The sequence below is a fragment of the Mesitornis unicolor genome, unplaced genomic scaffold (assembly GCF_000695765.1).
Source record: "Mesitornis unicolor isolate BGI_N332 unplaced genomic scaffold, ASM69576v1 Scaffold49052, whole genome shotgun sequence".
In the NCBI taxonomy this organism is placed as follows: Eukaryota; Metazoa; Chordata; class Aves; order Mesitornithiformes; family Mesitornithidae; genus Mesitornis; species Mesitornis unicolor.
In genome coordinates, this window is record NW_010172161.1 from 1 (window position 1) to 15,870 (window position 15,870).

A 15,870-nucleotide genomic window follows, 5' to 3' on the forward strand; every position below is an offset into this window, starting at 1 on the left:
GAGGTGCCCGGGCGCTCCAGGGGTATCGTCCCCTTCGGAGCATCCCGGTTTTTCCTACCCTGTCCTTGGAGCAAAACCCTTTTCTGCCCTTAAGCAGAGCCGTGCGGGGCACGGGGTGGTTTTCACAAAGCCCCCCGGGCTCATTCTCTCTCAGCTCTTCAAGGTGCGAAACTTTCTCCCTTTTCTCTTTCCAGAATGTGGAAGATCAACACTTATTAATGCATGACCAGACAGTCATTAGAAAAGGTCAGTAAGGTGGCACTGCAGTTTACTTTCCCTTGTCAATAGTTAAAAGTTTAATGACGCGCCGGTGAATTGACGCCTTATTATCTTTTAAAAAACGAATCCCTTCGGATGGGATGGGCGGAGGGGACTTACTGAACTCTGTCGCTGGATTTTTCTAATGACACCCGAGGGAAGGTGGTGGCAGGAGCTGCCCTGTCTTCCTGTGCTCCTGGGACAAAGCTCGAGGCGGTGGTGAGCCGGGGGGATTGGAGAAGGGGGCACTGGCTTGTGCGGGGCTTTAATCGAAACCAGGACCTTGGACTGAATTCAGTGCTGCTTTGGAATACGCGTGTGTAAAGTGACGCGGGGCTTTGTTGTTGCTAGCACTCGGACAGTTTGGGGTTTCTTTTTTTTTTTTTTTCCTTCAACTTCTTTACAAGACTTGAGAAGGAATGAGTTTGCTGTCATAAGCCTGCTCGGCTTTATCTTAATCGAAATGGTTTTTGTAGCCAAGGTTTTAAGGAAGGAGAAAAAAGCATTGACTCAATTTACAGACTTTTAGGTGGTTTTTCCCCTGCTTTTGTTTTTAAACAAATTTGTGCTTAAAAAAAAACAGTGGAAGTTTCTTCTGAAGACTTCAAACAAATACCTAAGTGAGGAAAAGCAGAAGTGTTTGTCAGAGCGCTGATTGCTGCGTTTAGCTCACGGGAGAATAATTTCGCTGTCAGATGCACCACTGAAAAATCCTTCCCCCTCCGGGAGTGAGGCCGACCTCGGCTCTTTAACCCTTCCCGATCGGCGCTGGGAGCCCGCAGCACATACTGGGCTTCACTGGGTGGGAAAGCTGGATTTGTGGTTTGTTCCTCGCAAAGCCTTTGTTTTCCCTGCTCCCCTAATAATGAGCAACGTTTTGCTTTCTGTTCCCTTCGGGGCTGCCCCCCTCTCTGTTTCTGGGACGAATTTGTTGGGATTGATTTCCCAAGGCGGCTTCTGAAATCTGTGTGTTCGAGGTGGGGGCTGAACCCCAGAAGCAGCTGCGAGGCTTCTCCATGCCGCGGCTCAGTTTTTGGCAGTAGCTGAGGGATGCTAATTTGGAGTCTGTAGTTGTATTGGGCTTTTTGTAAGCGTGAATTTGCCAACTTGCTGTTTGCCGCTTCAGAGATGTGGGTTTTGGGCGCTTTTAAGAAGTGTTCGTAGTTGTGTTGGGCAGCTCCTTGAAATTTTGTGTGGCAAATCCTGCTGTGTAGAAGTAGCTGCGGGGAGCTTTTGGGTGCAGTCAAGCCCTGTGCTGCAGCGAGATGCTGGGGGATGGGGTCAGTGGTGTGAGCATTTAGCACAAAACGAAATCTTGGCTCCTGGGCTTTTTTTGTAGAAAGGAAATTCACTTGCCACTTCGTCTTTATTTTCCCCTCTTATAAAATTACCTGCTTCCCTTCATCCTCCCGCAGGTCCCATTTCCTTAACGAAAAACAGTGCTCTGAGTCTTCCCTGCCAAAAGGATGGATTAATTGGAGTGGTCATAAACCCCAACGAAGTATTTTGTTCGGTTCCGGGGAGACTTTCCCTCCTGAGCTCCACATCAAAATACAAAGTGACAGTGGCTGAGGTGCAGAGGAGGCTGTCACCCCCCGAGTGCCTCAACGCCTCTTTGCTAGGAGGAGTCCTCAGAAGGTAGGCTGTGCCCCCTTGCACCCATTCCCAGCATGGCTGTGCTTTCTGATTTTCTCCTGTGCTTGTGTGTGTGTGTGAACAGCCAGATCAGCACAGCGAGGAGCTAAGAAAGCCTTTTGTTGGCAAATTTCTGATTTTTAAGAAGCCCAATAACACTGAATCCTAATAGGCTTTGGAAATAAAACTTCTTTGCACTTCTGCTACTTCTCCAGAAGTGCTATTAACAGCTCTGACAGCAATTCTCATTCTCTGCTTAAAGTTTGATTTTTGTCTCAAACGGCTCATGGAGCTTTCTTAGTCCTGTGACAAACCATTTCCCCATGGAATGATTTCATGGCCTTGATTAATCATTACAAGGACACTTTATATGTTCTCTTTTGCATATTCTTAAGTTGGTTTATGATCGTTCTATAGCTGTTGGTTTTGATGTTGTGGTTTGAAACATTTTGATTTTGACCTCTGCTGTGTTTCACCGTGGCTGATTTGTACAACAGCATTTAAAAAGTGGGTCACTTAAAAAGACACTGTTTTTTGTCTTCCCCCCACAGGACCCTATTGAATGTCAGTAGCTGGAATTTCTCATATTTAAAAAGAAGCATTCTCTGAAGATAAATAAGGCCATTTTTTTCTTATCTAATTACAGAGCCAAATCTAAAAACGGTGGCAGATCATTAAGGGAAAAACTGGATAAAATTGGCTTGAACCTTCCTGCTGGTAGGAGGAAAGCTGCAAATGTGACACTATTGACATCTTTGGTGGAAGGTCAGTCTTGAATGTGTCTTGAAAATAAACTTTTTTTTTCCCTTGTGTACAACTTCCATTCCTCTAGACAAAGCATGGAAGGGCTAGAAAATCAATAAATGTAATAGAGAGTTTTTGTTTATTTTGAAGTGAGCCTGATGGGGATGTTGTAGTACCTAGCAGCAGCTGGGTTGCCTTTGAGGGGCTCCTCTCCCCATTTTCTCCCTTCAAATCTTGTCGCTAAGCCCTTGGCCTCAGAGCCCTGCCTGCACCAACCCGGCGTACACTCCTCTTCCTCACGGCTGCATCCAGGGATGCTGGCAGGGATGCATTAACTCCAGCATGCTCTGATGTTCAAAGTGCACATTTGTCCAGTTTGTCCTTCTTGAGGGGGGTGGGTTTTTTCGGGTTTTGTAAGGGTCTATGCAGGGACAGGTAGGAAAGACAAAAGGGATGAAAATTACCACATGAGTGGGTTTGGTTCCTTACTGGGAAACTTTAAAAGTCCAGGGCAGCTGACTCCAATGCCTGGCCCTACCTCAGCGGTGTCCTCAGAAGCTTTTCTAATAAACAAGCATATAAAGTGAGATTTATAGCTTTTGACTTTCTGATAGGAAACTGGAGCTCCTTTAAACTGTAACATGTTATGTGGACCCTCTGTCAGTTAAGCTGACTTGAAAGGGGGGTGCGTGTGTGTGTGTGTGTATATGTATGTATATATATATGTGTGTGTGTGTGGTTATGTTTTGTGCTGTTTAAAGCAGCTCCTGGTAGTGGTGCAATTTAATAGGAAGAGAAGCAGCAATTGAAAAGTGAAAAATGATCTTACAATATCTTACAGCAACTTCCATTTTAAAACCTTGCTTTGGGAGTTGGGTTTAAGAGAACTTATGTGTATGTAACATGTATGTTACAGGTAACACACTGATTGTGTCAGAATTTTATTTTCTATATGAAAATACCTATTGGAAGGTATTTAGAAAATAGCCTAAACTGATCAACCCTTTGTTAGACGAGCAGCATTTAGTTGCCATTTTTTTTGTTGGTTTGTGTGTGTGTGTGTTTGTCTGTTTTTTTTTTTTTTAAATGTGGACAGTTTGATCTAGACTGAATTCTGGTCTTTGCTGCATCTGGATAGAGATGGGAGGTTTTCTTTCTAGTATAAGGGCAAGATTATTATTTTTTTTATTGTAGCAGTCACCATGTAGGTCTCGATGCAAACTTAAAAAGAAACTCTGATCTGTTAATTAGGAAATGGTAATGAGTGGTATGGTGGTAAAATAGCAGTGTCTCTTTCTCAAATAGGTACACGCTTCAAAAATTCACAGTACTTTGCTTAATTTCCCTGATCTCCTTATACTAAATAGATGTAACTACATTAAATAACCATTCCCTTTTGCCCATGCCAGGTGAAGCTGTGCATCTTGCTCGTGACTTTGGTTATGTTTGTGAGACAGAGTTTCCTTCCAAAGCAGTGGCTGAATATTTAACTAGACCGCACATGGGCCGCAATGAAATGGCAAACAGGAAGAACATGCTTCTTGCTGCAAAGTAAGTTTTGGGCTTGGATTTTTTTTTTTTTCTTCCCTTCTTTTTAAAGATGCTTTTGTCTGACCATGAGTATCTGGGTCTGGGGACAGTTTGCTATGTTTTTATGTGTAATCTCAATCAGGAAGATGAAGCAATTATTTTTATTTGGTTTTTGTTTGAATTCAACTATGGCAGTGGTTATTTTAGTCTGAACCAATAATAATAATAACAACCCTGTATGGTAATTCTAAAGCAGTTCTGAAACAGAACCGGTTCTGTTCTTTTATTTTTTTTTAATTTTAACAGTAGTAAAATTTCAGAAAAATCTCTGTACTGGGACAACTATATCTCATAAGAAAAAGATGTCCCTGGGTCTGACAGGGTTGAGGACCAGGAGAGCAGGTGTGGCCTGGGAATGCAAACCAGTGTTTGGGCTGGAAGTAGGAGATGGTTCGGCCACCTCTGCGTAATCACAGCCCAGAGGGGCATCTCCAAGGAGAGGTAGTTACTGGTGGGCATGCTGGGTGCAAGGGTAGCTCAGCTGCTCTGTCCTGACTGCTTTGGCAACAGCAGCACACAGGTTTCCCCCATGGGACTCCTGGAGTTCAGGACTGGATAGTCCCTTTTCACAGCTATGGCTGAAGATCTTTATAGTTCAGTAAAAGCCAACCTTTGGTAGATGTGAAATGTCCCTGTACTTAACTGAATTCCTGTTATAAGCCTTGCTGAGCAGGGAAGGGTGGGAAGCTTCGTTATGGCTGCTCTGCAGACATTTGTAAATAAACCAGGTGCTGAACTTTCTGATAGGAAATGCCTGTGTTGAGTTACACTTACCTGGGTGGCTGGAGTGCTCGCTGTCCCCTTTCCCCTGCTCCAGCCTTCCCAGTCTGAGGTTTAACAAAGCCTTCAGTTCATGATCTGTTCTGGTCTGAGGGTTTGGGGTTGATCTAAGTCCTTGCTCTGAAAGCACCACCCTCACTCTGCAGAAGCTCTGAGAAAAGCCTGTTCAAACTGCTGAGGAGAGCTGCCCTGACTTTGGGCTCAGACTGGGCATGCAAGGTGCATTCCTGGTGCCAAGTTAATCCAGCCCTCCCAAAAGAGAGACCATCTTTTACAAGGATATACCTCTTAGAAATTTAGAAATGAAGTCTCTTTCCTATAGCTTGAACCTTATGCTTTTTACTGAGCACTGCTCTTTCCACTCTGCAGTATTTTCATTATTGGTGGTGTTATTGGCACTAATAACAGTAATCTCTTGGAAGACATTTGTGATTGAGAAATTATGATAAAATAGTGATTGCTCAGCTCCTGTGAAATCCCATCAAGGGGACAGATTTTTACAAGCAGCAAACAACATATGCTTGAGCATTATTAACCATTCATGTTTTGCCAGGCATATGTGTTGGTGTTTGCAAGATCAGGGCCCATATTAAAGAGGGCATATATGTATTATATACACAACTAAACTGAATCTCCTATTCAGCTGCTTTAGTCTTTCTAAATCATTTAGCTGCAGCTGTGGAAGTTCTCATAGAAACTAGCCTGAAATTCCCACTCTCCCCTTAAATGTAGAGCAAATGATGCAGAGCCAGCCAGACACACAGAGATGATTTTGTAGGGTGTATATGTGGGATTGTGACATAGCTACAACAGAAGGTTTATCAGAAACTGGTGCTAATAAATAGGCTTTAATTTTAGATGCTGCTGCTGGAGTAGTGAATTTCTGAAACCTTTTAATTCTCACACAGTTGCCAAGTATTTAATACAGAATTTCTCCGCTGTTTTTTATTTATTTGCCTTTGCATATATTCCCACTGTGGTATAAAGTGTGATTGCTTTGTATCTTGCAGGCAGATTTGTAAGGAATTCACGGACCTCCTCACTCAAGACAGAACTCCTCTGGGAAACACGAGACCGAGCCCCATCTTGGACCCTGGCATCCAGGGCTGTTTGACTCACTTTAGCCTGATCACACATGGCTTTGGGAGTGCTGCCATCTGCGCTGCCATGACATCCGTCCAGAACTACCTAAATGAAGCATTAAAAATAGCAGACAAAACGTACATGAATGCTGGCGACCAGAGCCCTGCAGAAACCAACAAAACCATTGATAAAATGGATAAGCACAGGAAGTAAAAGGAGAGAAACCAGACTTTAAACTCCTCCTCCTAACACAGACTGGGATCTTCTTGCCGGGGGGAAAATAGAGATTCGGGTTCTTTTTTTTGGTTCCCTTTTTTTTTTTTTTTAAGAAAGGAGGGGAAAAAGAAATAAAAACTCATCTTATGCAGGATCTTCACTCCCCCTGGATTCATGAGACAAGTCTTTCTAAAAGCTGCAGTATCCCTTATCTTGGAAGCAATTACCAGAAGATAAGTACTTGGTACAACTATTCAAATCCTTTGCTATAAAAGTGGTGCTATAAAGGGTTTTTGATGGAAATATACAAAGAGAGAATCTATCTAGATTTCTTTTCCACATCTAAGTATCTAGTGGTGACCAGCTTCGTGTATAGCTTTTAAGATGCAGATTTTAGATGGAAGCTTGTTTGTTATCTGATACAATTTCAGGGTTTTATTCTCTAAATGCAACAGTAACAATAAAGCAGTATTAAACAGTCATATAGTATGTACACTAAATTTTTTTATAAACACCTGAAAATAGTAAAATTAATCTGTGGGGTTTTTTTGTTTTGGTGATTTTTTATTTTGCTTTTGTTTTCCCCTCATTTTCAGATTACCATAGGAGAGTACGAAAATCCTGCTAGATTTAAAAGTTATCCGGTGGCATTTGATGTGCTTGTTTTTACGGAAATATTCAGGCTTTTAGAAACTGCAGTGTTGGCTGCAGTGGATACTATCTTGATATTTTTTAAAAAAGGAATAGTTCAAAATGAAAATGCTTTTAGAAGATTTACTTTCTGTGTCTAAGGATATTGCAGCTTTATTCACATATTTATATTGTTTTGTTTTGAAATTGGGGGGGAAACTTGAAAGAATAGGCACATAACTTTTTAAAATTTTTTTTTTTTTTGCCTATTAAGGCCAAAAATATTTCCAGGGAGGCTTTATGTGTATTAAGGGAAGCAGTGTGTTGAATGTAAATATTTATTTATGTGTAATTTAATCGGATTTGTAAATAATGGTGACCTTTTTAATACTTTTTTTTTTAATAAATGGGTTTCAAATTTTAATTTTGGTAAGTATTTCAAAGGTAATGGGTAAGCTAAATTTATCTTTAGGTTTATGCACAGGTATGTTATACAGGGTATTTAAGACTTGTTTTGGTTTTGTTTGGTTGTTGTTTTTTTTTAAAAAAAACTCAATTCTTGCCACTGAAGATTAAATCTAATCTGAGGTGTATGTTCACAAAGCAATAATTTTGTGCATCATTCACCTAATAACTGACTAGACATGCAAACTGAGTGTGTGAGTTAGTGTGTATGTGAATAATGGAGGTTCTGAAATATCTTTACATATCTGTAAATGTTCCCAATATAATTCTGATGTATATAATAACCATATAATAAAAGTATTCTGGATAGAAGCATGGAATGTTTTGTTAACTGAAAACAGTTTTGTTTTCTTTCTATACTTCGGGAATGTGGGGCGAGTAGCACTAGAGGACATTATGTATTGAGTCATAATTGCAGCACTTTGTTCGGATTAACAGAACAGAAATATGAAGCTGTTTGCCAGTAAAACTAATGGTTTCAATTAAACACGTTCTGTATCTCCAAGAATCTTTTTTTTGTCATTATCATGCTAGCTGCCTGTTTCAATAGGCATCTTAAACAAACTGCAAGACTTCCTCTAAATAAAAGTCAATCCTATCAGCTTTGTCTTCTAGTGAATCTGACTTTATTAGAATATTTGGTCTCTAATGACAAATATTTGCAAAATCCTGGTGTGTGAGATTTGATAGGTCTCCCATCTGGTTTCAGCCCAATTTTATTGATTTGTGGAAGTTTACAGCATTTTGCAGAGTCCCCACAGTACTCTGTGCGGTAGCGGGGAGGTGTCCAGTGTCTTAGATTCAAAATAGTCTACCAAACCTTCCTGAAGAGAGACTTCTTAGACGACTTTTGGTGCTTTCTGAAAAAGGGACACCAGGAACCTGGGCTTTATTCTGTCCTGGGCATTTCCCCACCTGCTCTATCGGTCAGGTGTGGGGCTAGGGGACATGTTTTGAGCTGTGCCACTGGGCATAACTGGAGTAAGAATTTGACAGTTTGTTTCTTCCACAGCTGTGGAGAATAGGCAATATGTACAATTTCTGGCAAACTACTGAGGGTGTGCAGGGAGAAGGAAAGGGAATCTCAATGAATATTATCAGTGGTGAGGTGATTTTAAAATTGCAATCCAGTCTCATTTTCTCCTAAAGAGGTGTGAAATTCCAGTCTTTGCATTTGTTGGACTCACTGTAGCATTTAGAAATAGGCATTTTGGACCATCTGCAGACACAAGTGCAGCCAGGACACGCGATAGCTAACAACTTCTAAAATATATAAACAATATAGCATTCTGATAGCATGTTTTTATTGATTGTATTTATATATACACACAGAAATATGCTAGATATGGCAAGAGCTTGTTTATAGAGAATGTGATGCTAGCGTTCCGGGTTTTTCTAATGTTTCTGCTGCTAGACTGCTTATAAAGCCTATATAGTAAGGTATTTTAGCTACCAGACAATGGAATCTTGCTTTTTATTAATGCTCAAAACCAGGCTCTGAAATAATTGCCCCTTGGGATACGAAATAAGGATGTTTCCATTTACTTCTGCATGCATTCAAGCAAAGCCAGTCAATTGTCTAATGTACTGACTCGGGTTCTATTTATATGTTTGGAACATTAGAAATGTTGAGTTTCCATTACCTTAATGCTTTCCCTCTACTGTTTATTTTACATGGTACACTATTTTGAGGCTCAACTACCTTATAAGCTGTGCCAGTAATACGAAGTAAGAATGCTGTGTCTTCTGCCCCATTCACTGAAGAGAAGAGTTAAACTCTGACCTGAACTTGTCTGTTATCTGAAATTATAAATCTTAAGGAAAATGTCAACAAGTTAGTAACTTACTGGGAAATCAAAAAAGCACAGATTTGTCTGAAAACACAGGAAAGTATTTGTTTGCTTTTTTCTGATCCTCCAAAATGTCACGGGTTTTATACAGGCTAATCCTGGACTGGCTAAAAGAAAAATAAGTTCTAATGCAAGTCTCTTGAAGTTACATTTTCCATTTTCTTTGAAAATGGAATATTCAAATAACCTTGTCCAATTTTGTCCCTTGCCCTTCTCCTAGAAAAACAATGGGTTTGGCCTTTATATAAAGGAAAATGACTTTATAAGAATTTAAAAGTAAAAATTTTGAAGTTGAAATGGACCACTTCAAGTACTGCACTTCTGCAAAAATGTTATTTGATACATGCACACAAAATAGTGGAATTCATGGCACTCTATAAAAAGGGCTTGTGGAAAAAGAAGCCAGCTCCTGTGTGGCCATCAGCTGTAGCCGGGCATGAGAGGGTGCCGGGGTCTCCCCAGGCAGCAATGCTGCTTCCTCCCACCTGCGGCAGCTGAGGGCATGGCCTCTGCAACCCCATCACCTGACAGGTGACCTGATCGTTACCGATTATTAATTGCAAACCTGGTCGTTATTCAAGAACCTGGCTTATGAAATTAATCTGACTTCACGGCAGCACTGCATTCAGTTTAGAAGTAATTTTTTTCTAGTGTTTGTAGCTTCAGATAGAAATAGTGATGTAAAAGTATAGGAACTCTAAGAAAATAAGGAAAAAGACTGAACTTCTGTCTTAATTTAGTAACTAATTTCAGTTAACTTCATTTTATACTCTCAGTTTTTGCTTTTCCCTTCACTTGTTTCACTGCTTGTTACAAATATTTCATCTCACGCTGCCTCTTTTGGCTGCACCCCCACTGCTGTCTGTTCCTTTGCTCCCTCAGACTTCTGCAATACGAAGAAACCCAGCAATGCGTCTTGAAATGGGTGTAACTTGCTGTGATAGCCTGCTGTGCTTATTTGTTGCAGCCCTTTCTTCTCTATTTTTTTCTGCATGTGATGTTTATGTACATCCTTGTAGTTATTTTGGCCTAATGGTGTGCAGCCTCTGTCCTGGCAGTCACTTGGGCTGCCTTCTAGGACATGTTCTGCAGTAAGAGCTTGATTACTTTTTCTTATAATTTATTTCTTTCTTAAAGAAAAAAAAATAAGGTGCTGTTAAGATTTTGTCCCAAAACTTGTTACTTCACTAAAAGATCATTATGAGGTCAGGGACAAAGATGCTTCCCTTTCACTAAAATAAATTTCCAAAGTATAATGTGTTTCTGTTCATCGCTATTTGCAGGTTTTTGTACGGGGAACCTGGAGGCAGTCTGGCCGAGTGCTCTAGGGTCCTGTTGGGATTGTGATGGTGAGACACAGGAAATGTGCGTATGGCACCATGCAGATGAGAACTTGTTCCTAACGCTGGCCACAGCCAGATACACTGTCTTTACAAAATCTGTGTGTTATCCAAACCAGCTGTGGTCCATCGTAAGATTTCTATGGTGCCTGGCTATTGCTGCTGCCTATTGCCTAAATTCCCATTATCCTCGTAGCTGTGTGGATGACCATCTCTGTCAAAATTATGCAGGGCCTATGCTGGAACCATATTTTTAACAAATTGTTCAGTTCTATTCTATATAACTTGCTGCCTTTCCCCCCTCTTTCATTTTCACTTTCGCAGGGTTATATAAATAAGCTTTCTCCCAGTTTCAGATGCCATTTTGCATTTATTGGCTGTTCCTGCATGTCTTACAAGGATATTCCAGCTGGTTTCCATGTGCCACTGTTGTGTAAGGGCTGGCCACAAATATTCAATTTTTCCTCCCATTCTGCTAAACAGCCCTTTTGAACTGGTTCTTGTGAAGGCCTTGCTCACAGGCTACTGCTATTCCATGACACATTCCCTGAATATTCCATTTAATCTACAGCTTTACTGGTAATTTAAAATTAAAAATGTAATTATATAGACACTTGCTCCCTCTGCCACAGAAGTCAAACACTTGTTCATGAATATGGCAGAAAGTTTAGAGATCTACAACAAACAAAATAACTTTTAATAATATCTTTTCGGTGAGCTATAGAGCTTGTATTTCCATAAAACTGAGCGAAAATTAGCAGTTTAAAAGAATCTGAAAGGCACTGTTCTTCAGTTGATCACTGCAATTAAAAAAATATTTCTAGTTAATTGAAAGAGCTCTTCAGGAACAGAAAGTGGTCTAAAATGATGCCAGCTTCCTTGCTACAGACAAGGATGCTAAAGCAGAGAAGGGAAAATGTTTGATTGCAGGCCTCTGGCAGGATGGAGACTATCTGGGATCAGAAACCATTTCTGCCAGGTTCTCATCCTGTCTTTCCTCCTTTGCATCACATCAACTCCAAAGAGAAAGAAAAGCCTTGGTTATGGAGGTTTTGAGGCATATTGAGTGAAATGCATTATTTTGCCTTTGTAAGGTAGTAAGATGCCCTTTACATCATGTCAGGCCATTGACCTCTGCTTGTTGCTGGAACACTACAGACCTGCAAAAGCCACCAGAGGCAAAAGTAAGGACCTGAAGCCATGAAGTCATCCTCCTCTGTCTCTGCTGGGGAACAGAGGTGCAGAGGTCCCAGTGCCTTGGTGCAGCCCAGTGGCTGGATGATGCTGGAGCTGAGCTGGGCAGTGGGCTGTGAGCTGGAGCAGCACACGTGCAAAAGAAACTGTAATTAACCTCCAGCAGAAGGGTAGGGCAGGTACCTGGGACCAGTAATTTTCTCCAGTTCTTGCAGCAAAATTTACCTGAGCTCATTTGTCAAGCTTTGAATCCTTAAATCTATAACTCTAATTAATTAAGAAACTCTAATTACCCCCAATGGTGCTCTACATTTAAGGCTAAGGTGTGGTGAAATCCAGAGAAAACATGAGAAGCTGGAAGATATTCAGAGATGCCAGGAAACAGTACACTTTCAGAGAACAGTGTTCACGTAGGTGCAAAGGCAGCCAGTGAAACCTGGGGCAGGTCCTAAACTGCCAGAAGCCACTGTTCAGTATTTACACATAGACCCCTGGGTTTCCTGAGAAAGCAATGACCATCAAACCTCTCAGCAAGCCAAGTATCCTTGGGGATTTAAGGCCACATCTGAGTGTTTGCGCTACCAGAAGCACATTGGATTCTCTGGTTTCTTGCAACCTTAAACAAGAAATCCCAGTGGGGATATTATTGAAAACATCAGTGCAGATGGGTTCTGGCCCTGCCCTCATGAGTGGAAAAAGCCCTTTCACAGCTGAGGTCTTATTATATTAAGTTAAAAATTTATAGCTTTTTAACTAGGCTGTAACCAGTTAATGTGACTCAGGCAAAGATGTAACGTGGCATTACTTAGAGCTACCATTTTTGCCTCAATGCAGAGGTTACTGTTTTCTAGACCTCACCCTAGAAGCCCAGGCTAAACCAAATTTAGGAATTAGGCTACAAGGTCATCTAATTAAGTGAGGGGGATCAGCTAGGTTCGGGCTGATGAACTTCAGCAGTGCAGCAGTCATGAGCTTGAGACACTTCCTTCTGAGCACTCATGGGTTGAGCTCCTTCCCTGGGACTTGCCAGCACCATCTCTTCAGCAAAGGTAAGGCTTCCCCTTCATCTGCTGTGGGAGTGGGGTGGCAGAGTGTCCAGTGGCTGGAGACAGGGTCTATCTGCATGTGTGTGAGGTCGTTGTGAAGATGTTAAAGGAGGGAAAAAAATATGCATGTTTCTAGGTAAACGGTAAGGTCTCCCCTTCAGAGCCTCAAGTGCTATTTTCTAGCTTCCACAATAGGAAAGCTCTGTACTGTCTGGCAAGTAAGCGCTTGTACTTAGTGGCTTTGTCTGGTGGAAGATAAAAGTTGATAAGATCCTGGTAAGGCTGTTTTGAGGCACTCCTGGTAACTTCTCTGTGGAGAGTGTTTCCAGGGATTTAGTCTAGCAAAACTGCTAGATTAGGGGAAGAATTCAGAGTGAGTAGTGATCTTTGTTAAAGTTGGAAGTAAAAATGATCTCTGCTAGGTATTTTTCAGGACTTGTGTTAAAAAGCAGCACAAACGTAGCTAAAATAAATCCTTTTCATTCACATTTGCTGGCAAAGTATGGTGTAGCAAATTGCATCAGAGAGGTAAAGATGATAATGAGTCGTTGGGTGCTAGCTAAAAGGGTGAGAGAAACGTGTTAAATCAATTATGGGATTTCCTTTCCATTCATTTTTCTCAGCTCAAGATGTGAGGGGGAAAAAAAAAAAGCATGATCAGCTGTTTGGATTGCTTCAAACAGCAGTGTTTGCCTGGGTTAGCCAGGACATGGCAAATGTTCTCCCTTTTTGAAAACCTTGAAGTTTTCTCCTTCTAAGTGCTTTCCCCCACAAGCTGCGATGCACAGGCAGTGACGAACGTGGGGATGCTTTGAACCCCAACGCGTGGGGATCTGGGCTCTACCCTGGCCCTTGCGTGTGCTGCCACGGGTGGGTCGTGCTCAGGCACCCTTGGGTGCTGACTCACAGTGGCAGGGGCCACCTACTGAATCACGGCCCTGCTCTCGGCAGCACCTGGCTCACTCTGGAGGTCTCGCAGCCAGAGCCGAGCAGGCCCCGGCCTGCTGGGGCTGGGAGATCTAACGAGATCACAGCCGGGGCCAGGGGTGATCTGGCCGCAGGCCATCATCTTACATAAAACCCGCACATTTGCATAATGTGTTTTACAAGATTAAAACTGAGGAAGCTTTTTTTTTTCCTTTTGCATAAAAGGAAAGAAAATAGGTGAAAGAGCTTTACAAAAATGGGATATCAGAAACCTGCGGTTTCCAAAATGACAATGTCAGTAATTAGGTCTGAAATCATTTCAAGGACGACTCTAATTTGGAAATCTGTCATAGTGTACTTGGAGAGAACAGCAACCCAGAGGTAGGACCATAACCAGAAACTGAATATTGGACTAGTGAGGGTGAAATTCATCCCTTTTGAAGGAGCTGTTTCTCCAAACCTGTTGGATGCTGCACGTAGGAGAAAACCCTCCTTCAGCACCAGGGCTGTGGCATGGAGAGGGTTGCCAAAGCTTGTCGAGTCACAAAATCAAAGCGTTCTTACTTTGCTTAATTGGAGTGAGTGACTCGGATGCTAATGCAGAGGTCAGTAAATGGCCTATGATCTCCAGAAATACACCTTGCTTTGCTGCTGCTTCCTCAATTGGGAGTGAGTGGATTTTTTGCAAAGGCCACCATGTGGATCACTCTGCTGACAACTTGCTGCTCAGGTCTGTGTGCCTCCTGCACTGGGCTTACTGCTTCCTGTAGGGGCTAATCCTGCACAGGTTCCTTGACAAAGTTCTGGAAAAATATGTGGAGTTGAGGGGAAAAGAATTGCAGAAAATGGCAAAGCTTGGACATTCTCTGCTGTGATGCATTAGGAAATGCTGGCTAGTGCTTGTGGAAGTCTGATAAATATGCCAGTGTAGTTATGGCCATAGACCTCATTACCTACAGCTGCTGCATCCCAGAAAGGAGAAAAAAAAAAGAAAAAAGATAAATTTGCCACTATGGGGAGGGCAGAAAGCAAAAAATGTGCCCCAGGCTGGCTGGATGTAAATGTAGGCTTGGAAATTCAGTCATCTGCTCCCATAAAAGTGTGAAACTTAGGGGCACATGGAGCTCCTGGGCTGTGGCAGGACAGGTGCCCAGCTTGCTCTCTGAGAATGGGGTGGCCGGGCTGGGCAGCAGAGCTGGCTGCAAGTTATTTTCAGCTGTTGCTTAAGGAACTGGCTATGATTTTTAATAGCTGGTTTAACTGAACCAACCAAACTGCTTCCAGCACAGCCCTGTACTTGTAGGTGATGAAGAGACTTGAATGAGAGGCAGTATTGGATTTCCTGAGAGGCTTTATTTCAGCAGGGTTTGGCACACTAATCCCTCGCGCAACCACTCCCTGCAGGACTCACAAAGTTGTGGTCTTCATCTTTCCCCAGGATCTGGCAATGGTGGCCACGGCTGTGCCCGTGCACATGGGTGTATTTGTCTGTTTTTGGAGAGGGAAAGGCAGTGGCAGCTGCTTGCCCTGGATGCAGGAGACTGAGATGTTTGCCTTGTTACAGCAAGCTACATCTGAAGTATCTATGGTCAGATCCGGCACATATTTAGGGCCCCTCGTTGTTACTAAAATAAATAGCAGTGAAGTACCTAAGCACTTTGCAGATCGAGAAGACACATCTAGAAAGGTGAATAATAGCTGCTTGCCATGGGAGGGTTGGCAGGGGTGGGAATGGGAGTGTGCTGTAGTCCTGGGGTGAGAAGTGCCATGGGCAGGAAATCTATACTGTCAGCATGGCCAATATAGAGTGGTTGTACAAGGAACTGCACTTATCAGGTGAAAAAAGTTAACTTTTAAAAATTCTTGTATCTCTTCTCCTCCCACCTCCCCTTTCACATCTCTTATGAAAGAAGCCTCATAAAATTACGAGTCAGGGAGAGGGAAATCTCCTGCCTTGTACCAGGATGCAAAATTAATAACAAGAAAAAAAGGAAGTATGCAAACAAGTTGAAAAAGAGGTCTGCAGGGAGGAATAGCTCAATTTCTGTGCTAATATAGCTCATTTAACTTGCAACATTCTGTATCATTTATCAGCAGTCCTGGCTGACTGGG

General features: G+C 42.1%; 1 protein-coding gene across 1 annotated transcript; it reads left to right on the forward strand.

Annotated features, from left to right (window-relative positions):
* Positions 1-194: 194 nt before the first annotated feature.
* On the forward strand, positions 195-6,303 carry TFAP2C (transcription factor AP-2 gamma (activating enhancer binding protein 2 gamma); the record flags this gene model as incomplete). Its single annotated transcript, XM_010180280.1, has 5 exons — positions 195-246; positions 1,674-1,896; positions 2,540-2,658; positions 4,047-4,188; positions 6,018-6,303. Coding segments are annotated over 5 exons (822 nt in total), but the record flags the coding sequence as incomplete, so codon positions are not given.
* Positions 6,304-15,870: the final 9,567 nt, after the last annotated feature.